The following is a 24,123-nucleotide window of genomic DNA, read 5'->3' on the forward strand; positions in this document are numbered from 1 at the left end:
CTGTGTTCTAGTTCTGTCTGTTTCTATACATGGTGAGATCTTAACAGTCTCATTAAGATGCGATGGCAAACAACTATGCACGTTCTGTAATCAATCTGTGTCAACACTGAAGACTACAAACGCTGCTAACGGTTCTGAGGCCATGCACTGGATGATTTATTTCTCTGTCTGGGGCTCAGACGGTTGCATGCAATTTTTTTGAGAGGTCCTGTCGTCTGTTTTCATACATGGTGGTCTTAACGAAAAGGTTTCTAACAGTCTCATTACGATGCGGTTCCAAACCCCTGTGCCCGTTCTTTAATCAATCAGTGTCCACATGTACTGATGACTAAAAACGCTGCAGACGTTTTCCACTGCTCCGGGGCCTCTGGATGATTTATTTCTCTGTCTGGGTTTCAGTTCGTTGGATTCGGCCAGCCCTTGAACAGTTTTCGAAAACGGTTCCTGTCGTCTGTTTCCATACATGGTGATCTTAACGAAAAGGCTTCTAACAGTCTCATTAAGATGCGGTGCCAAGTGGCTGTACACGTTCTGTTATCAATCACTGTTCACACTGATGACTAGAAACGCTGCAGATGTCCTTTAATGCTCTGCTGCAAGTAATTTGTTTTCTCTGTGTGGGGCTCAGGTGGTTGGATTCAAACAGCCTTGAAGCTAAACCAGTTTGGTAACAGGCCCTACCGTCTTCTTTTATACTATTTTCATACATGAAAATCGTAACGAAAAAACGTTTTTTTTTTCAGTCTTAAAGGTGCAAAAACCGCTGTGCCTATTCTATAATCAGTCAGTGTTCACACTGGTGACGACGTTTGTACACTGATCGGGGGAAACCTCACGCGTAGGTTTCTCTGTCTGGGGTTCAGGTGATTGGAGGCGAACAGCCTACCTGAGTCCATCGCCTCCAAGCGTTTGTCTCAGTGATCCTCTCTTCTGTTTCCATACCGAAGCCTTTAGAAAAGCCTGTGTTGCATGAACAGTCTCATATAAGTTGTCTGCCTTTACTCTCGTCTCAGTCGATGCTTTCTAGCGTCCTGCTCATCTGTCTCTATCAGTTACGATGCGTCAAAGACTAAGATGATTTCTAAATCAATCAATCAATCAATCAATCAATCAATTAACCAATCAATCGACCAATCAATCTGATATGGTAGCTTGCAGGGTAGAAGGGCTAATGCCCTTTTAAAATGACACGGAGAACGTAAAACGTTGATTACTTTAATTTAATATTCTGGTTGTACAGATGGATGGCTGTGCGTAGGAAACATTATATCTTAGTGTGCTGTACGGCCTGCTGGTATGCCGTGACATGCCCGGGGTTACTGAGGGATCTGTAGCAACAGGTCCACGGGATGCATGGCACCAAATTGTGGGGCGGCGGCTGTTAGTCAGCATTTACAGCTGCGATACTCAGACCCAAAATACGTGTGAGAACTGGAAATGTAACATTTGCAAGCAGAAACATAATGTTTACCTTGACATGTCTAACAACATACTGCTCTGTTTGTTCTCACTCAAACACATTCCTATATGGTGACCAGCTCTGTTCAGTTGGCCTCTACCAGGCCCCGCGGGATGGCTGGAAAAATAGTAGAAATTGATGATGATGAATGGTTTATTAAGAAAACTTACACAAACTGACAGTGGCGGTCAAATTGGCCTAATAGAGTGAATAGTATGCCAAAGAAGTTGGCTACGGAGAGAGGGTCCAATATGCCATCCACGGCAAACTGCACCCCTATAGCAGACTCCTCTTTCATGTTTTTCTGTCTATTCTACTCTTTCCAGTCGACTCTGGAGCCTGGCAGAGGCTATGTCCTGTCACGTTGCTACATTATGAAATGTCATCGAACACCGCAAGATTTACCAGTTACCATGGTGACAGGCTTCTGGTCCAGGTCATTGACTTAACTTGTTTGGAACATAGAAGAGGAAGAAAAAGAAGAGGCAGAAACGTAGGAGAAACAATATTTCTCCTCTGTGAAGGTGAAAATGATAAAATGCGCCATGCTTAGTAACAATTAAAAATAAGTAATATGCACTCCATCATTTCATTTTAGTCTGTACATGCAATTAGCCTTCGGGTCTGAATTTGCAGATAAAACACTTGTGTATAAAAGTACTGTAAATGCAGAAATGTTCGCGGTGGTTTTATGTTCGCGGTTTTCTCGGCGACCGTTTCACCGCGAACTTAAAACAACCGCAAATATTTTTGTCCAGTACTGTAGCAGTATGTGACTAAGGCACTGCCGCGAAATCAGAACCACAGTGAACACTTCATTTTCCCCTTAACGCGAAATGAAAACCACGCAAACTTAAATTCATGTACAGTATTACTTTCCCTCTCTCTCTTGTAGTGATATGCACTCCATCATTTCATTTTAGTCTGTACATGCAATTTGCCTTCGGGGCTGAATTTGCAGATAAAACACTTGACGTGTGTATATAAGTATTACTTTCCCAGAGTCTGTTGTAGAGATGGCGTTCCTTGTGGTGACGCACACAGATGTAAATCCCTGGATATCCAGTTAGAGCTGTGCTGAGCAGGAGGCATAATTGGCACTTCACGGCATAAACCTTGGAGTCGCGTGTTTACGAAACTCTGTGCGCAAGGGAGGGCGTAAGGTCAGTTTATCTGTGCCATATAATCCGCTTTTGGCACAGGCAATAATGGCAGACTGAGCTTTAAGTACGCCCTATGTTTAAAAGATGACAGAATTTGTGTTGTTATCGTTTCTTCAAGATGATAATGTAACGTCAACTAAAACTAATCATTCCACCGGGTGCACTGATGCCACCCAATTAAGAAAACGGTGTTATTATTGCCTTCTAAATAATGTCTTGAGCACCTGGTTATCTAAAGTGTGCTTACATCGGGAATTACTGATGCTGCATTAGTAGATCTGTGTAAATCCACCGTAATTTTAATGTGCGGGTCCTACTCCGTATAGGTAAGGCGTATCTGAACACTACTTTTAAAAGTCCTGTGGAGAAACGTCCATGACTCCGTTAGAAATGCTTGAAAATGTCTCAAATTTGGAGAAAAGAAGAAGCTCTACGAAAGAAGTGCAACCACGTGTCATCTATGAGGTTATGTAATATAAATCAAGAGTTATTTGTATTCATTATGATGCATGATTTTTAAAATAAAAGGTAGTTTAGAAAAATATTCCCAATGTCCAAATTCATCTTCCATGATCTTATTTGTATACATGCTGGCATGTGCCACCTTTCAGAAACATTTTCCCGATTTGTGAAAAAAGGTCAATTTCTCTCTTTTAGCTTAGATTTGTCTCCTGTCAGCTTACTCTCTGGTAGTGAGGCGTACCGGTACTGTGTAAAATCGATTAGGTACAGGTCCAAAATACCGGATCATGAAGTACCGGTACTGTACCGATATGAATCTACACCAATTCTATGCTTATTTTGTAACTGATCTCCTAACCTCATATGCATAGCCTCATGCAACACCAAAGTGACACACTGGAACAGCGTTACTAATATGCGACAGGTAATATAGGAGGGCCGGGAGTTTGGCGGTAGGATTAGGACCTAGTTATATTCTTTGAATAAAGATGCTGACAAGATGTAAACAGCTTATCAATGTTTCTGTCATTATTGAAGAAGTTCAGAAGAAAACACCTAATCCTCTGTACCTGTACCTGATGTTACGTTTAGGTACGCAGCACTACTATCTGGTATTAAGAGAGTTGGCATTAGGTAAAAGTGCAGATATGTTACAAATATAGACTTAACTCTCAGACCTTCCACTCCGATTACCTGCCAGCCAAGATGTGTGGATAATGAAGTGAACTTTGGGCGCTTCCTAACACTAGTCACGATAATCATGCGTCATGTTGGATTTGACATAGCATTGACCGGGGTCGGGATCAATCCCTGTATCATTGGCGTGTTGAGCCGTTTCTACTAAGAACGGATCCGGATCTTTGCTACGTTACCTGAAATGTGAGTCGGAGTTCAAAATGGAACTCGCAACATAATTCGCATTTCGTATTTTTCTAGAACTACTGTAACTGCATTAAAGTTCGCGTGGATTTTATTTCGCACTAAGGCGAAAATGGAGTGTTCGCGGTGGTTTTAAGTTCACGGCAGCACTATAGTCACATACTACTACAGTATTAGACAAAAATGTTCGCGGTGGTATTAAGTTCGCGGTGAGACGGTGACCGCGAAAACAGTGAACATAAAACCACCTAGAACATTTCTGCATTTACAGTATCATAGAGTGGAACTTGATATCAACAAGTACTGTAGAGGCATCCTCATTAAATAGCTTTAAACAACATACATGCAGTCTACAGTTAAGATCGATCCGGTGTCTGCTTTTTGTGTTGGATACTGGGTTTGCCAAGAGGTGTGAACATGTTACGTTCCACATTAGTTTCTTTGTACTTTTAAACGTTTTTATATATAAGGACTTGACAATGATGAAGCAGATGTTGGTTGTCGTGACTCTTCCTTGTTCTCTTAAATAGGGTACTTCAGTACTATTGACATTTTGCAATCCTTTCATATTTTTTCTATTCATTCATTCATAAGAGGGGCAAACTTACATGTGCAGGGAATGGCTTGTTCCCCCCTGAATTATGTGCAGCTTGCTTCAGTTTGCCTTATTCGTCTTTCCTCTGTTTGCTTGAAGTGTAAGCGTACTTTCAGTCGTGGTTGTACTTCAAGTGTGCAGGTCGGTGAGGGCACTAAGTGGGGCGGCTACTCCTAGAGTACGCCTGTCACGAAATGTGTCTGTTTTCTACAGTTACCAGATCCGGCACCCTCGGTGGGTTCAGGTCGGGTGAGCGGGTCAGGCTCCGCATCACGGTAAAAGCCCCCGTGGACGGTGATAAAACAGAGTCGCTGAACCTGAGCTCGACCCTACTTAGTGCCTGGGAATTCGCTTCCTCTGTAATCTAGAGTGCCCGCTAGCATTGACATCGGGTCCTTTGGGAACTGCGCCGTAATGCTTAGGTCACATTTCCAACGCGGGTCCGGTCAGGCAGCTTGCATGAACGAGAAATATCTAAAGACAGCAAAATAAAAAGACGTAAAATGATGACTCCTACTACTCACATACTGTGTATTTTCTTGATATAGTTTTTTTCTAGTTTTCGTACTGTCATTAATAAATAACGGATCCGACACTGCACGAAATGGCCTCGTTTCCCGGCGTATACGTACCGGGATTTTTCTGTATTTTTGTCGGATACTGACGGATACTGACGGATACATGCGGATTCGTGTAAGGTATCCGACTATTTCCGCACCGGTATATGGAATATTTCCTGAAGAATCCGAAAGTAAGGGATTTTCGACGAATACGGAGCCGTACACTGTACGGAAATGCCACCGATCCTGACGGATACGAACAGGAATTTTTCTGTACACTGCACGAAATGGCCACGTATCCTGACGGATCCGACGTATCCGGAATCGGGCCTCATGGCGTTTCCGAGCGAATCCGGAAAAATCCCAGTTCACTGTTCGGATACTGAAGTGCCCGCAGATCCGACCAATTCCGACGCCGTATTCTTCTGGATCCGTGATGCGCCTCGGATACCCGAAGATATTTGCGCGGATCCCTCTTTTTTTTGATATTTGGAATGTTCGGATTGTTTGTATGTCGGTAGTTGCTTCGGATCCTGACGAATAAATACACACGGCACGGCATGATCTCATTTCCTGACGAATCCAGCAGATCCGGAATTGCGCATCACAGCAGATACGGAACGTTTCCGATTGGATCCGATGCACCTCAGATCAGACAATTCCGGCGCCGTATACGTCTGGATCCTTCATACGTTTCGGGTACAGATACGGAACGTTTCCGAGCAAATTCAGACAATTACCAGGTACACCTCAGATCCGGCAATTCCGACGCCGTATACGTCTGGATCCGTGATGCGCGTCGGATACCTGAGGATATTTGCGCGGATCCTTCGTTTCTAGATATTTGTCAATATGGCAGAGATGTTCGGATTGTTTGTCGGTAGTTGCTTCGGATCCTGACCAACAAATACACACTGCACGGCACGCGGCATAATCTCATTTCCTGACGGCAGATCCGGAATTGCGCATCATAGCAGATACGGAACGTTTCCGATTGGATCCGGTGCACCTCAGATCAGACAATTCCGGCGCCGTATACGTTCTGGATCCTTCATATGTTTCGAGTACAGATACGGAACGTTTCCGAGCAAATTCGGACAAATACCAGGAACACCTCAGATCCAGCAATTCTGATGCCGTATACGACTGGATACGTTTCGGGTACAGATACAATATCTACTCGGATCTTTCATTTTTTTATGTATTTGCCAATATGTTAGAAGTTCAGATTTGCCATGTTAGAAGTCATGAGCTGTCTCGGATCCTGACGTGTACGGAACACGGATTCGTGTCGGATATCCAAATTACCCACAATACACTTCTGGGCGCGACAAACGTTAACGGTTTTCTTTCGGTTAACAGCACAGACAAGAACGGCGTTTCATCACCTTCTGTGCTTAACATGGCATCGCCAGAGTCTACCATGGTCGACCAGTGATTTTTGAGTGGCTTGAGAGTCGAAGGGAATTCGGTGTAAACTCAAACGCACGAAATTGCGACGTTGTCTTCTTCGTGCATGCAATATTCGTCGCCCCCCTCCCCCTTGTAAACGCTGGTAGGGAGTTGATTCATCATTTTGAGGGACTGCCCTTTGGTAAGTACAAATTGAAAAATTCCCATTTCTAACTAGTTTTGACGTCAGTTATCCTCCTATTGTGGCTTGACATATCATCGCATTCGCATGACCATAAGAATTCTCCAGCCGACCTGCCCTTTTACGGCGTTAGGATCTAGGAAATTTAAAATTTCAATTTGTTCATTCTTGCCAATGGTCAGCAGGCATGTGTGTCTGGTTAACGTTTCAGATACAAAATAGCAAGCAGTGGAGGGAAAGATAATTAAAGATATGGAAGGGAAGAAAATGTCATAAGTATTTGTCCCACAAAGATCCCACAGTTTGTGGATAGTGAACTAGAACTTATAAGGAGGCAGTAGTGTGCCTCAGTGATTATTTCATTCAGTTATAGCTGTGCATGTTTGATCAATATCATATTCAAGTTATAGATGTAAGTTTTACGTAGTCAATTCAACGATGCCCAGATTCATTTTTTTACACACGCGAGTATGTGATATGTTTAATATTTGTCATTGTTTCCATTTATATATATATATATCCAGTACAGCATCGGCAGATACTTCCTTCACAAATGCAGCACATATTGTGAGGACCTTGGCTGGGAACAAAGCAATCAATTGTCAGATGCTCAGCTGCTGAGTACCTCAGGCTCCTTTGGTAAGTCCATCATCGGTACACTTCAATGTTAGCTGAGAGAGGCATGATGGATATCCATTGTCCCGTGTTTTTTGTAGCTGCTGTGATGAAACGAAGCCCATGTCAAAATCATGTGACATGTTCCTTAAATACGTGAATTGATATTTATTCATCATTTGGTTTTATCATATAGGAACTGGTTCATCACAAGATGGACTCCAAGCTGAGTCCAACATGCAGATACAGAAGAAATCAGCCTTGCCTGTCCCTTACCAAGAGTGCATGGAAGAAGTGAACTCAGATGTAGTCAGATAATGGGGAGAGGACGATTATACACATGCAGTTCCACGGCATATACTACTTACGTTTAAAATGTGGCGTGTCATCATGGGAGTTCTTCAGACAGTATAATGTTACTTTCTATTTTCAACCTCTGTATTTGAAATAATTGTATCTGATGGCTTTTAGACGAAGAGCTGGCCACAAATAGGGCTTTTAATACTTTAGTGGAATATTTAGAACATGTAGATAATTTTGGTCCAAGGGCACTATACAGTAGTAAATATTACCACAATGTTGTGATGGTGTTAATTGTAATACATTTCATAATTTTTCAGAACATTGTGCTTGCACAACCCCAATTTACCGACATTAACCTGCATGTGCAGTGGTGCTTTGAGTATGTGGATGTCCCTCAGCCTGTCTCAAATGAAATGGATCATTTAGCCACATAGTACTTCCGTATTGTATTGTATTTGATAGTTTTTGAACTTAGAAATACATTATGTTGAGATATGAAATGATACATATGTTACATACAGGCTTTCCCAAACGTCCTGTCATTCAAAATGATGTTTTGGGTATAGTTAAATCAGGAATGCAAGCCCTTAGTCGGATCCGTTACGGATTCGTTGTTGGGTCCACCTGTATCCGTCAGTATTCACCATTTTCTTCAAAATACAGAAAAATCCCTGTACGCATCCGTCAGGATCGGTGGCATTTCCGTACAGTGTACGGCTCCGTATTCGTCGAAAATCCCTTACTTTCGGATTCTTCAGGAAATATTCCATAAACCGGTGCGGAAATAGTCGGATACGTTACACGAATCCGCATGTATCCGTCAGTATCCGCCAAAAATACAGAAAAATTCCTGTTCGTATCCGTCAGGATCGGTGGCATTTCCGTACAGTGTACGGCTCCGTATTCGTCGAAAATCCCTTACTTTCGGATTCTTCAGGAAATATTCCATATACCGGTGCGGAAATAGTCGGATACGTTACACGAATCCGCATGTATCCGTCAGTATCCGACAAAAATACAGAAAAATTCCTGTTCGTATCCGTCAGGATCGGTGGCATTTCCGTACAGTGTACGGCTCCGTATTCGTCGCAAATCCCTTACTTTCGGATTCTTCAGGAAATATTCCATATACCGGTGCGGAAATTGTCGGATATCTTACACGAATCCGCATGTATCCGTCATTATCCGTCAGTATCCGACAAAAATACAGAAAAATCCCGGTACGTATACGCCGGGAAACGAGGCCATTTCGTGCAGTGGTATTTTTGGCGGATACTGACGGATACATGCGGATTCGTGTAAGGTATCCGACTATTTCCGCACCGGTATATGGAATATTTCCTGAAGAATCCGAAAGTAAGGGATTTTCGACGAATACGGAGCCGTACACTGTACGGAAATGCCACAGATCCTGACGGATACGAACAGGAATTTTTCTGTATTTTTGGCGGGTACTGACGGATACATGCGGATTCGTGTAACGTATCCGACTATTTCCGCACCGGTATATGGAATATGTCCTGAAGAATCCGAAAGTAAGGGATTTTCGACGAATACGGAGCCGTACACTGTACGGAAATGCCACCGATCCTGACGGATGCGTACAGGGATTTTTCTGTATTTTGAAGAAAATGGTGAATACTGACGGATACAGGTGGACCCAACAACGAATCCGTAACGGATCCGACTAAGTGCTTGCATTCTTATTTAACTATACCCAAAACATCATTTTGAATGACAGGAAGTTTGGGAAAGCCTGTATGTAACATATGTATCATTTCATATCTCAACATAATGTATTTCTAAGTTCAAAAACTATCAAATACAATACAAAACGGAAGTACTATGTGGCTAAATGATCCATTTCATTTGAGACAGGCTGAGGGACATCCACATACTCAAAGCACCACTGCATATGCAGGTTAATGTCGGTAAATTGGGGTTGTGCAAGCACAATGTTCTGAAAAATTATGAAATGTATTACAATTAACACCATCACAACATTGTGGTAATATTTACTACTGTATAGTGGACCAAAATTATCTACATGTTCTAAATATTCCACTAAAGTAATAAAAGCCTTATTTGTGGCCAGCTCTTCGTCTAAAAGCCATCAGATACAATTATTTCAAATACAGAGGTTGAAAATAGAAAGTAACATTATACTGTCTGAAGAACTCCCATTATGACACGCCACATTTTAAACGTAAGTAGCATATGCCGTGGAACTGCACTGCACGAAATGGCCTCATTTCCCGGCGTATACGTACCGGGATTTTTCTGTATTTTTGTCGGATACTGACGGATACTGACGGATACATGCGGATTCGTGTAAGGTATCCGACTATTTCCGCACCGGTATATGGAATATTTCCTGAAGAATCCGAAAGTAAGGGATTTTCGACGAATACGGAGCCGTACACTGTACGGAAATGCCACCGATCCTGACGGATACGAACAGGAATTTTTCTGTATTTTTGGCGGATACTGACGGATACATGCGGATTCGTGTAACGTATCCGACTATTTCCGCACCGGTATATGGAATATTTCCTGAAGAATCCGAAAGTAAGGGATTTTCGACGAATACGGAGCCGTACACTGTACGGAAATGCCACAGATCCTGACGGATGCGTACAGGGATTTTTCTGTATTTTGAAGAAAATGGTGAATACTGACGGATACAGGTGGACCCAACAACGAATCCGTAACGGATCCGACTAAGTGCTTGCATTCCTAATTTAACTATACCCAAAACATCATTTTGAATGACAGGAAGTTTGGGAAAGCCTGTATGTAACATATGTATCATTTCATATCTCAACATAATGTATTTCTAAGTTCAAAAACTATCAAATACAATACAAAACGGAAGTACTATGTGGCTAAATGATCCATTTCATTTGAGACAGGCTGAGGGACATCCACATACTCAAAGCACCACTGCATATGCAGGTTAATGTCGGTAAATTGGGGTTGTGCAAGCACAATGTTCTGAAAAATTATGAAATGTATTACAATTAACACCATCACAACATTGTGGTAATATTTACTACTGTATAGTGGACCAAAATTATCTACATGTTCTAAATATTCCACTAAAGTAATAAAAGCCTTATTTGTGGCCAGCTCTTCGTCTAAAAGCCATCAGATACAATTATTTCAAATACAGAGGTTGAAAATAGAAAGTAACATTATACTGTCTGAAGAACTCCCATTATGACACGCCACATTTTAAACGTAAGTAGCATATGCCGTGGAACTGCAGTCTTTAACATTTCCTGGTACTTCGGATGTGTATATACTGTTTATTTCCTTCTTCTTGTGACCTTTGGGAGGTCAAGATTTAAATTAATGGTAGTTTTCAACAATTTCGTTAATGACATTAATATTACCCCAATCTATGATTCCTTAATGTCACATGCCGAAACATGGGGAATGACCTACAAACTTAATCAAGGCATTTTCTAATTAGCTGATCAACAGGAAATTCTTAATGATTCAAAGAACGGAGGTCGTTGAAGATCCTTTCGGCAGTTGGCAGATAATATACAAGGATGAATTGCTTCCTAACCATGTAATATCCACCGGTTCACAACGGGGGCATTTTACCGTCGCCAGTTCGTAAAAGCCTATTAACCCGCGTCAGGTATATCTGAACTCTTAGCATGTGTCGGAGGGGAGGGTTGTTTACTACTTTCACCTTTTCTCAGTGTTGAGCTGATCAACACCCTGTTTTCTTTCCATCTTTATAAACTTGACCCTTGTGACTTCCTGGTGGAGCATAATGTTAAGATTGAAAATTGGGTTAGTACTTTAGCATTTTACCATGCTTTCATATTGAAACGCAGATGTCTACCTGTGCACGGGCTCGGCACGCTTGACCCATGGGCTGTCTGCACACGGCACGCTTGACCTCCGCTGGAAATTGAGTCGGCCGGCCGGGTTCATTATGGGTGAGCGGTTGCAGTGATGAGGGCGACCCCGCACCGGCTCAACGGAATACGCACACAATTAATGTACAGCAATCTTCAGTGTACCGGAGAATGAAGGTTCCTATAAGCTCTTTTGGACCAGTTCCCAAAAATATTTGAGAAAAAATAATTTTTTTCCCTTAAAGGTAAAAAAAACAAGTCAAAGATATACCAACTTATACCACGTTATTTACGGCAGTAAGCATTAGCCATGAATATCAGAACCTGTTGTTACATAGTTGAGAACTTCCAACAACTTTGCTCCCGACCACTCCTTAACCAAGGTCGGCCCTGAGTTGGGAGCAGTCGGGAATCCATCCAATTCTAGCCCCATCTAAGATGATTATGACTTTTCCGAGCTTGTTTTGTCAAATTTGATAGTAATTTGGAGCATACCACTTTTAAAGACTGGTAGGTAACCTTACCGACCAATTCCCAACAACAGATGACCTTGCTCACGAATAGCGTCCAACCAAGGTCTTGAGAAAGTCGGGAGGCCATGCCTGATCGAAAAAAAAATACCTCTTCGATCGCAAACTTAACTTCAAGCAAAGAAATGTCAACGGACAGGTGTAAACAAGCTTTAACTCTCTATCTGTGTCAAGGCTACGCATCATTAACGCTGCGCATCTGGCACTCCGACACGCTTCTCGCGAAGATGACCACCGGTAACGAGGGAAGATGAAAGGCTTCCGACATTGCGCAGTCATGTGCGGACACAGCCAGTACATTAGTGACCTACTTCTCGGCTGGTCTCTAAATCAGATCACGCTGACTTGATTTCATGGATGACATCCGCGTGCGCATCCGTTCCCAAAACAAAAACCGCAATATCACACCACTGTCGCGATATGTATGTATATATGTGACAATACTTTACCTTTAAGTTAGCTTTGGGACCGCATTGTTACACTTTAAATAGCTTCAGTATACAGTGAACCAGAAACACCTAGCTTCAGTGCAAATTGAACCGGTAACACATAGCTTCAGTGAACCAGTAACACCTAGCTTTACTGCACAGTGAGCCAGTAACACCTAGCTTCAGTGCACAGTGAACCAGTAACGCCTAGCTTCAGTGCACAGTGAACCAGCAACACCTAGCTACAGTGCACAGTGAACGAGTAACACCTAGCTTCAGTACAAATTAAACCAGTAACACCTAGCTTCAGGGCAAAGTAAACCAGTCAGAATTGGTGAACCAGTAACACCTAGCTTCAGTGCAAATTGAACCAGTAACACCTAGCTTAAGGGCAAAGTAAACCAGTCAGAATTGCCCTGATGAAGTTGAGAGACAGTGATCTAAACGCCAGCTCTTGTTAGATATGTGGTTGCGAATAAAGGACTTCATTATGCAAGGTGCATTTTAGGTTCAAGGTTGCCACCTAACATCTTTACAATCAAGAGTAAGCCCCTGCACAACCCTTGTCCGTCTTCACAGGTGCCTTACTAAATATGCCATCAAGTGGAGAGTCTTTAGAACGCCATTTACGAGTTTCTCCTGATGGAGCGGAGCACGAGTAAGCTATGGTCATGGTTCTGGCCAGGTTTAAGACGTTTATTTTGTCTTCTTATATGATGGGAAGGTTCAACCCGGCGTCGAGTTGTCTCCAAAAGGTCTTGAACCTCCCAACTCAAGAATCGATCGTGCGCCTTACTTAACGTTGCTCCAGGAGTGAGCTATAAGGCGCCCATTCCACTTGATCTCGCTGCGATCCCGTTGCGATCCCGTGGCGATCCCGTGGCGATTCCGTGGCGATCCCGAGGCGATCCCGTGGCGATCTCGTGGCGATCTCGTGGCGATCTCGTGGCGATCTCGCTGCAACAAAAATTGGGTTTGTGTAACCTTTGACTTCACAATTGAAATATCATGCAAAATGTAAAAGTATGATTTAAAAGACAACAGAACGCACAAAGCGCAAAACGATTCGTTTATTACGGATAAAATTAGCTCAGTGTGACATCTAATGTCACAGAGAAAGCGCAGCGAGAGCGCCGTCCTAGTAGTCCAGTAATTAAACCGACAGTTCTCGTTGAGTGACTGAACCTTGGCGGGATCTGCCTGTAGTACCTTCGAGATTTTATCACGGTCATCATCATCATCACGGTAAAAGACACCAACGCTAGTTTAAGTTTAAGTCCGCGCTCAACGATGCCATATCTACAAACATTTGTCAGATTTAGTCACAAATTTATGCATCCGTCATCAGCCCACATGAGCTGCCTGCCACCGCCAGACTCTAGTTTGCTAAGGTTCTAGTGCTGTTGCTATCCAGTGATTGACAACTACAGATGTCTGATCTGCAGATGGTAGGAATAGAGTTTCACAATCACAGGCCTTATTTTTGTACGTGGTACTAGACTTCAAAAAATTTTCGGCAGTCAAGTTTTCATTGCTGGTCACAAGAAATCTCAACAGGCACAACAGAAGTTCTGGGAAGTAGGGAGATATGGAATCCTTGGTCTTTGTCTGACATTGTAGAGGCCAAGAAAGTCATTTTGCCAAACAATACACCCGGGAGGCCCTGTTAAGCACCTTGGATACGGATCTCATTTCTCACCCCTCAAACCATCTGGATCTCATTTCCCATCCGTTCCTCCCTGTCTGCCTGTGACGCCAGGAGTGAAATGACTAACTAGCTAGTTTCTATGGCAATGGAGGCTTGGCTGAAATCCTGCCCTATGATTGGTGTTACTATTTCTGTGAACAGTTCCCTCGGCTTAGACCAAGTGGAGCACAAACTCCGCGGGGAGGGGACAGAAACCCCCGGACAGCTGGAGTTCGCGTTTTACAGACTAGCCAATGTCCATACTGTTTATTGCTATAAATTGTATGTTTTGTTCTTGAGACAGATATCGATTGCTTGCTTGACTGATTGATTGATTGATTGATTGATTAAGTGATTAATCAAGTGATTAATTGATTAAATGATTGAATGATGTCTAGTGTCTAGCAGTGTCGACCCAGCGTATAATGTATTAGAGAAGTTTTAAATTAAGTACCCCGTAAATATTACATCATAGTGCAGCATCTTAGTGCAGTAACTCTTAGATAGGTTAACTATTGCCATAATAAGGAGATTGCTATCTAAGAGTTCAACTGCGAACGGCGGCAAACGCCCCCAGTCTGCTGATGAGGCAGATCTAAGACCTCCCACCCAAGGCTGATCACCCATGCATGGGAAAGCCTGGTGAAGAAGGCCGGTTTTAGTCAAGTGTGCACAGATAAGATCTCCAAGGCCAGCCACTAAATCTCTACCCTAAGATCTTGCCCCGTCTGTGGTTCATGGCGATGCCAATGTCCATACTGTTTAATTTATTGCTATACATTGTCTGTTTTCCTCTGGTGTTGGGAACCGATTGATTAATTGCTTAATTTATTTATTTATTTATTGATTGATTGATCGATTGACCGGTTGACCGGTTGATTGATTAATTGACGTATTATTTGATTGATGATAGTACCTACTGGTGGGATGATAACAGTGCCTAGCAGGTGTCGACAGCGTGAATGTAATACATAAGTTTTTAGTACCCAGTTACTGTTATAGCGTCTTAGCGTTTTGCCATAATCACGAGATTGCTATCTAAGAGTTCAACTGCGAACGGCGGCAAACGACCTCAGTCTGCTGATGAGGCAGATCTAAGACCTCCCACCCAAGGCTGATCACCCATGCATGGGAAAGCCGGTGAAGGAGGCAGCTTTTAGTCAACTGTACACAGATAAGATCTCCAAGGCCAGCCACTGAAAACTCCACCCTGAGATCTTGCCCCATCTGTAGTTCATGGCGATGCCAATGTCCATTAAAACAGGTTGCCAACTTGCCTTTGATCTCGAACTTGATTCGAAGACACTGGCAACTGTAAGCCGTGGAGCATTTGCCAAGTTTAAACTTCAAAGCCAGGGCGATTTAATTGACCGACAGATGGCTGGCGAGGGGCTCCCTCTGCCAAGAGATAATTGTCAAAGATAGATGATTTAGTTTCTTTACCTCATTAGGTAGTGTCTCTAGGAACTCCTGCACCTTGCCTCAGCATAAGACTCAAAAACATAGAGCTCTGGCCTAAAAAAAAAAGACGAACTGAAAGTAAATGTTGTAGATATAACTGTTATATTACTGCTGCTGAGCTTGTATGTTGTTCTGTAGTTGCAGTTGTGGTTATTTGTGAAGCTGTACGTCATTGTAATCATGTGTAATCATGAGTATACTGGCTGGAGTAAAAAGGGCAGACATTGAACAACATTCATTAAGAACTTCAAAAGGGATGCTGGACTCATCAACATTACCACAGCAGACCTTCGTTCATTGATGGGGGACAGAGCCGAGTGAAGTATGAGAAGCCAGAGCCCGTGTTGGCATTGTTGATGTCCCCGCTCAAGGTTCAAGGTTGCTGTCCTATAATGGCTATGTATAGAATCCAGGAGGAATAGGTTAGATCGGATTCCAATATAATGGGTTTCTAATAAATATCAGACATCAGACCTAAAATCGACCCGGCTCCGTTGTCAGACAGTTTATACATGAACATCCATCCTTGTCAGTTTGACTAAAGGTACCACTTTGTAATGACGGCATCAGTAAAAAAACAGCTTCCTCTGCCATATCGTCTTTGGCTTGACTCCATTTTACACATCGTACTGCTAGTACAAACTTCACTAATGGATATTTGTTGGTAGTTTTACTTCGGTGCATACTTTTACTCGGTTTACCTGGCGCCCAGTGGGGCCCAAAATCCTATGTACCGCCTGGGTAGATACCGTATTGCACTGCTGTGAGTCCAGTCGATAAATCAATACGGCATCTTACACGCACCAGAGTGAGCACCCCACACAGGAACACGTGGAACCGAAGACGACAACACTACAGCAACTGTACAATCATTCAAGGGCAGTCTGACGTACACGGGACCTGAACTTTCGAACAAAATCCCCACAGAATAAAGAAAACTCACCGCCGTATCGACTTTTAGAAATGGACTTTAGGATTGGAATTAGGACTGGTACCGAGTTTGTAAATTGTATATTTTTGTGATCATTGTGTATTATGTCTGTGCACGTGTATTTGTATCCAGGGAGAAGCAAAATAAAGGCTTTGGCTTGACTTTGACTTGAAAAACAGGTCAAGAGACCTGAGTGTGTCCGCTGGTTAAATAAATAAATGAAATGAAATGAAACATGTTGGCAGCCTCGCTTGGTGAAACGAGATCCCGTTGATAACACCCTCTAAAGTACTCCACCTTTTTCCTGTGTTCAAAAGTTGGAAGATTGATGTGCTTGACCGACAGGGCTTCGCCATAAACCTACTGGCAATGTGTTATTGCTTTACGCTATTTCTGTGGCCGGCGGTTTGCTTGGATCATGTAATTCACCCAGGCCATTACGACTTGCCCCATTGCGGGAATTCGTTGCCGCTCCGGTAAAGATGTATGGTTGATTCACGGTTATGGTGAAAGTCCACTTAATATGATTAATACTGATGATGTTGTAATGCTCGTGATATATCTACACCTGTCTCTGATGCACCACGCGTGAGGCGCTGTTTTAGTACCATGTCTTGCGGTGAAAATGAGATAACTGTGAAATCTCTACACTTTGTTTGCATTTTCCCGGTTTTTTTGCTTGTTTTTTGTAAAATTTCATACAAATAAGTAACATACGCAGGTACAAGGTTTGTAATTAGTAGGTCCAAGTAAACCATGATGCACTTACATAGTCTTCCCGTATAACGGTGCAAGAATCAAGGTACTTATTTATTTATTTATTTATTTATCTGTTTATTTATTAATCTTTAGGGTGGTCCCGTCTGTTAACAATGTAACTGATTTCCATGCAAAATGTAAAAGCATGGCTGGAAAGACAACAAAACACACAAAAGATTTGCAGCCAAAGAAGTAATTCTTTTGTTTGATAACCAGACTGCACAACGATGGGTCAAAGTAGAAAACAACTTTCTCCCCGCAAAATTTACTTAAACCAAAAAAAATGTTACTGCGGAACTCATGCGCACTTGAATATACGCACAAGTGTGACAGGACCCTAAGGTCGCAGAGAACGCTCGGGAGAGCGCCGTCCTAGTGGAATAGGGGTATCACAGGACCCAGCCTGTGATGAATTTTAAAAGACAACCAGGAAATATGGGGACTGTTTTGGCAGCGACACCGCAGGGCCAGTAGATATTGCCTCCCCAATAATCACCTCATCCTACCTCGTCTCAGGCTTTATCAATCTCGTTCGGTGCTCTGTGGCGCAGTGGCAGAGTGTTGGGCCCAGAACCAAGAGGTCTTGCGTTCAAACCTGGGGTCCCCTGATTTGTCCCTTTGACGTTGTACGCTTGGTAAAGGCACTTAACAGGACTTTGCTTACTTCTTAAACTAACTTAGGCTTAGTTCCTCCCGTGTTCACTTCACTCAGGTGGCAATGATGTCGAATCTTAGCACATTCAAAAGAAGCTGCTCACGTTTTTTTAAATTCTCGCTCAGTTTTTTTGTTTAGCTCTTGAGCGCGTGAGGAGCGCCATTGGCCAGTTCATCCTCATCACTAGCAACAAGAAGTTTCACCACACCCCGTCCTACTTTGTTGTAGGCGTTATCAATCTCGCTGGTCACGCTACTCCGATCTTGTCTGCTGACAGAGACCGATCTGTTCATTTGTTTATATCAGTGCGCGTGGCGTTTATATATCAACCTCACCTATCGGCAAGTCCTGGTACGATAAACCGAGAAATAATAAAGGCGGGGCCTTACATTTCTCCTCCAAGACACGCTTTCATGTATTGGCTTCATCAAATGTAGATTGCAAGATAAACACACGGCTTTAGGACCTTAATTATAATAAATAAGTTACACCGATAAATGATACATGTTGGGCTTAACTTTACTCATTCAAGACATGTTGTTTATAGAATTACTTGGAATTTAAATGATGTGAATTGTATCTTTGTCATATATACTAGTCTGTCATCAATGAAAAGCGGTCTGCATGCTGATTTGAGCTTCTCATGAATAAACAATGGTTAAGACAAACCAACACCTTAGGTTGTAATGATTGTAGTCCTGGCTTTGAAACTGAATGCCGTGAAACCAGATAGCTACATGGTACAGACACATGAGCCCCATCGCCCCAAAGGTCAATGACCCGACCATTGATCAAAAATCCATGACCCAATTTCCCACAAATGAACCAATCATTGATGCTTACACCAACAAAATGTGGGATCTAATAGGCCTAATATCAGGGGACCTGAATGAAAATTGACAGTTAACTTAATGCCAATGTCAGAGGGGTTAACGCCTCAATAGTTGCTGCCCATAACTCCTGGCTTTGATAGAGAAGGGTGGAATTTATCAAGACACCTTTGTCAGTGTGTTAACGAGATGGATGTAGCCCGGGTCATTGACTCCAGTGTTTTTTTTACACAGCGCTGTGAGGACTAAATTTCACGCACCTCTATGCACAGCTTGGCTACATCAGTTGCTCTTCTTTCTTATAACTTTTTTATAATACTACGAAACCATCTTTCTCCTATATACCGCGAAGTTAAATACAACGCGAAAACAAAGGATACAGAAAAAGAAGCTATGCTGCAGTACCGAGGCCACATACCAGGCTAGGGGGCCCAAAATCGACTTTGACCTTTGTCTTCCCAACACTTACCCGCATACCAAATATCATCATAATCCAGAGTTTTGGAGTCATGCTGACTACAAAAAATCCGGAAACACAGTCACGCACACACAGACAGACACACACACACACACACACAAACACACACACAAACACACACACACACACACACGCACGCACGCACGCACGCACACACACACACACACACACACACACACAAAACAATATATTTTTCATGGAGTTGAATATCTATTGTATTTATGCAAACTTTCCCGTTTCCCAGGTTCTGTGCGCGAGCAGACGACAGCAGCACTAGCCCGTCCACCATTGATCACATCCTGGCCGAGAGGGGGTACGACCGGCATCTGCGCCCCAACTTCGGCGGTAAGAACCAACTGGGATTATAATGTATATGTATAGAGAGAGAGGGGGGAAAGGAGAGAGAGAGACAGAGAGAGAGAGAGAGAGAGAGAGAGAGAGAGAGAAAGAGAGAAAGAGAGAAAGAGAGAGAGAGAGAGAGAAAGAAAGAGAGAGAGAGAGAGAGAGAGAGACAGAGAGAGAGAGAGAGAGAGAGAGAGAGAAAGAGAGAGAGAAAGAGAGAGAGAGAGAGACAGAGAGAAATAGAGAGAGAGAGAGAGAGAGAGAGAGAGGCGAAAGAGAGAGAGAGAGGGGAGATGAATCGTTATCTCGATATAGGTATTTCTCTCTCCCTACATCTCTCTCATATAACTTACTAGTACATGTTTAATGTTTGTAGATAACCATCTTTTGAAGGAAACCTGTAGTTTGTGCTTACGAGAGGTTATTGAAGAAATGACATTTTGGAAACCAACATGCATCCTGCGAAAAGACACAAAACTAAGACAGCCTTTTCGTTTTGAGCCACAGCACATTAAAGTTCTTACTGCTCTAGCTAAATTTCAGCACCATAAATCGATAGATGTACATCAACGTTTGTCTGGGATAAGTGAAGCGTTGCATGATTTGGATCTCTTTTCAGTAAAGAGAAATGGTGATATCTTTTATAACATATGTAGGAAAACAGCAAGTCTGGAGATATCGACAGTTCCAGAAATGTTTTATAACTCTTGAAAGGAAGTTGACTGGCGCCACTATTTTGGCCCTTAATGAAAGAGGTAATTGAAGAAATGACATATTTTGGAAACCAAGATGCATCCCGCGCCAAGACACAAAACTTAGACAGCCGTTTGGACGCCTTATCGTCTAAAGACACAGCACTTGAATTAAAGTTCTTAGGTAACTTCAGCATCAGAGAGCGATAGTAGTAAAAGAACGTTATCTGAAATAAATAAAGGTCTGCGTTGTCTGGATCTCTTTCTACTACTAGTTTCTAGTAAAGAGAAATGAACTCCTTTAAGATTTGGTGGACTACAGTTTGCTGATATCAGCAGTTACAGAAATGTTTTGTAACTTTTGAAAGAATGTCAGCGCGCGCGTTCAAACATTGATGTGGACAGAACACAGACGTTTCATGAGTCAGTCTGGCGTATCGACTGTGGGAGTTGGAGCCTGTACGTCTGGTACAAGATGAAGTATCGCTCAGGCAAGGTTCGTGAGCAGTCATCCCCAAATGCATTCGTGTAATCTGCGGTTTCCATCATAGTTCTTTTCTCGAAGACGAGCGGTTCATTGATGTGTTTGTTCAAGGCGGCTTTCAAGAGCTTCTTCGGCTTATGACTCACGACAATGGGGGAAAGAAACTACTCTGGTAATGCCTGAGTCACTCGTCACTTAGATCGCCTCAACCGCATCACTGCATCAAAGAGTAATGATGTCATTTGGACTTGGCGTCTGGTCTATGTCTTGTTGTCTTATCAGAAGAATAGTTGGCCACGGTTTCGGCAAGATGGTGTTTTAAGCCCCTTCCATCATGTAACTGAAAGCTTCACAATAAGTTTTATGGACTTTACTTTTACGTATCGGACCTTGACAGTACACGAGGGAAATGATAAGCGTCTCAAGTTGCAGTTTCAAGTTCACTCACCTCTGTTTAGTGATAGCGATCCTGTAATTTAACGGATGCTTCTTTACGTTTCCATGTTATCAGGGATGTTGATGTGATGTGTAGAGATATTTCCTTGTAGCGTGATTCCTATCACACAACGCGGCAATCGCCCGCTTCAGTCAAGCCTCCGTCCTCCAACTATTGAGTTTTCAAACTAAGTTATATATCGATTGTTGGCAGAGATTTGTTTAAACTGCTCTTTGAGCCTCCCTGCCGTATGACTTACCATAATGCTAGTGTTACAGTGGCAATTCACCAGTCCTAACATTTAGATGGCCTTAACCGCATCACTGCATCAAAGAGTAATGATGTCATTTGGACTTGGCGTCTGGTCAATATCTTGTTGTCTTATCAGCAGAAGAATTGGCAACGGTTGCTCCAAGATGGTGTTTTAAGCCCCTTCCATCATGTAACGAAAACTTCACAATAAGTTTTATGGACTTTACTTTTACATATCAGACTTTGACAAGCGTCTCAAATTGTAGCTTCAAATTTACCTCTATTTAGTGATAGCAATCCTGCAATTTAACGGATACTACTTTTCGGTTCCATGTTATTAGGAATGTTGATGCGATGTGTAGACATATTTCCATGTAGCATGATTCCTATCACGCAACGCGGCAATCGTCCGCTTCAGCCAGGCCTCCGTCCTCCAACTATTGAGTTTTCAAACTAAGTTATATAATAATAGTCTTTATTGCATATTCCTGCCCAGAAGGGCTAAATGCACAGAAGACCACACGTGGTCTGTAAGGAACATAATGTAAAACATAAATTGATAAAATGCTACATTCTAATGCTAAAAGCTAAAGAAAAACAAAACATACAAACTGTGGGATATTGCTAAACTAAATGATGATCACCTAGTAGTTTCTTCTCTCTTTTTGAAACATTTGGAAATATGACTACATACTTTGTCCATTATATATTCGTTCTTACATGACATCAGGTGTATAAAAGTATCCTGTTTTGACATTTTTGTACATTTCTTGTCTAATTCTATTATCTTAAACAACGATTGCCGCTCATCATTATATAAGGAACAATCAATTAAAAAGTGGCTTTCATCTTCAACATATAAATCGTCACAGAATTCGCATGTTCTATTATTTGGAGGGGTACGGTTTTGCCTGCCAGATTCTATGTGTAGGGAGTGGTCACTGATGCGAAGTTTACACATCGCTCTGCGATGTTCGAAGTTTGCAATGTTTAAATATGCTTCTCTTTTTGCATATATTTTTTTGAAAGTTTTGTATGTTCTTAATTTGTTGCCTTGGTTTTCTCTTCGTCCTTTACCGTGTAATTCTGAATTAAATTTTTGGATGTAAATATCCTTTAATCTTTGTTTTAGGTCATTTGAATGCGAATGTGTGTTTGAGGGACCGTTTATGTATAGGAAGGCAAAACCAGACTCCTCTAACATTTTTCTTACATTAGATAACCAGCAGGATGTTTTTCGGCGATCTAGATCTTGTTGTACCATATAAGCTTTGTATTGAAGACTATCTGTATGTACTTCGTTAACCAATCTAACATAGTAACTGTACATTCTGCTTTGAGCCTCTATTTGTAACGGAAAACGACCCAGTTCCGATCTACATGCAAAGTTACTGGCGTTCCTCCGAACACCAAGGACATATTTACAGAATTTTAAATGTACAGTTTCTATCGGAGATTTGTCATTCATATTACTGTTGCACCAGACTTCAGATCCATACAATAATATCGGTACAATACATGTGTCAAACAGTTTACAATGCAGAGATACAGAAGATCTAGTCTCCCCAAGCGTACTTCTGATGTTATACATTGCTCTTAAGGCTCTCTTTTGTAGATTTTTCGTGGCAGCGCTAAATGTACATCCTGCTGTAAACATAATTCCTAGGTAGCAATATGATGAAACTATCTCTATCTCTTTATTACATAGCGAAAAACTAAGATTATTGAATAAAAGGCCTCTTTTGTTAAATACTATAATTTTTGTTTTCGCCAGGTTGACAGTCAGCTTCCATTGTTGGCAATACCGGCCAAGAGTATTAATTGCGTTTTGTAGTCCCTCCTTACTTTCCGATAGTAAAACAATATCATCTGCATAAAATATGCTATTTACTTTTGAGAGTTGTAACAGGGGGGCATCTAGGTGTTTTGCATTTAGTTCCTCTATAAGGTCACTAATGTACAGGTTGAATAAGGTGGGGCTTAGAACGCAACCTTGACGTACACCAATTTCAACAGGAAAATTTTCAGTCCAGCCCGTCTTAGTTTTGACACTAGCTTCGGACTGGTTGTATAAATCCTTGATTATATCAAAGACTTTTCCTGAAATGCCATTGGAAAGAAGTTTGTACAATAGCCCCTCGTGCCAGATGGAGTCAAAGGCTTTTGACAAATCTACAAAGCAAGCAAATAAGCGTTTTCCAGATTGTGTGTATTTAGATATAAGGGTTTTCAGTATGAAGATGTTATCAGATGTCCTGTAATTTTTTCGGAATCCTGTTTGGTTTGGTTTTATGATTTCTTTTTCTTCAAGAAAGGTTGACAATCTTCTGTTAAGTATTGAAGAGAACAGTTCCACCGCATCGATTGTTGGCAGAGATTTCTTTAAACTGCTCTTTAAGCCTCCCTGCCGTATGACTTACCATAATGCGGGATTGGGGACTAGTGTTACAGTGGCAATTCACCAGTCCTAACATTTAGATGGCCTCAACCGCATTACTGCATCAAAGAGTAATGATGATATTTGGACTTGGCGTCTGGTCTATATCTTGTTGTCTTAACAGCAGAAGAGTTGGCAACTGTTGCTCCAAGATGGTGTTTTAAGCCCCTTCCATCATGTAACGAAAACTTCATAATAAGTTTTATGGACTTTAAT

The 24,123-nt window shown here is 42.1% G+C and overlaps 1 protein-coding gene and 1 long non-coding RNA gene across 2 annotated transcripts in view; both read left to right on the forward strand.

Moving 5' to 3' along the window:
* The window catches only part of LOC136429685 (gamma-aminobutyric acid receptor subunit beta-1-like), a 40,138-nt gene that overhangs the window by 4,343 nt on the left and 11,672 nt on the right, over positions 1-24,123 (forward strand). Inside the window, exon 2 of the mRNA XM_066419622.1 lies at positions 19,509-19,609. Coding sequence (XP_066275719.1) covers positions 19,509-19,609 — 101 coding nt within the window. The remainder of the gene's footprint in view (positions 1-19,508; positions 19,610-24,123) is intronic.
* LOC136429706 (uncharacterized) lies at positions 5,388-8,150 on the forward strand. Its single transcript, XR_010754790.1, has 3 exons — positions 5,388-6,712; positions 7,237-7,351; positions 7,524-8,150. It is a non-coding gene; the product is annotated as an uncharacterized lncRNA (long non-coding RNA).

Source organism: Branchiostoma lanceolatum, chromosome 3 (assembly GCF_035083965.1).
Source record: "Branchiostoma lanceolatum isolate klBraLanc5 chromosome 3, klBraLanc5.hap2, whole genome shotgun sequence".
NCBI lineage: Eukaryota > Metazoa > Chordata > Leptocardii > Amphioxiformes > Branchiostomatidae > Branchiostoma > Branchiostoma lanceolatum.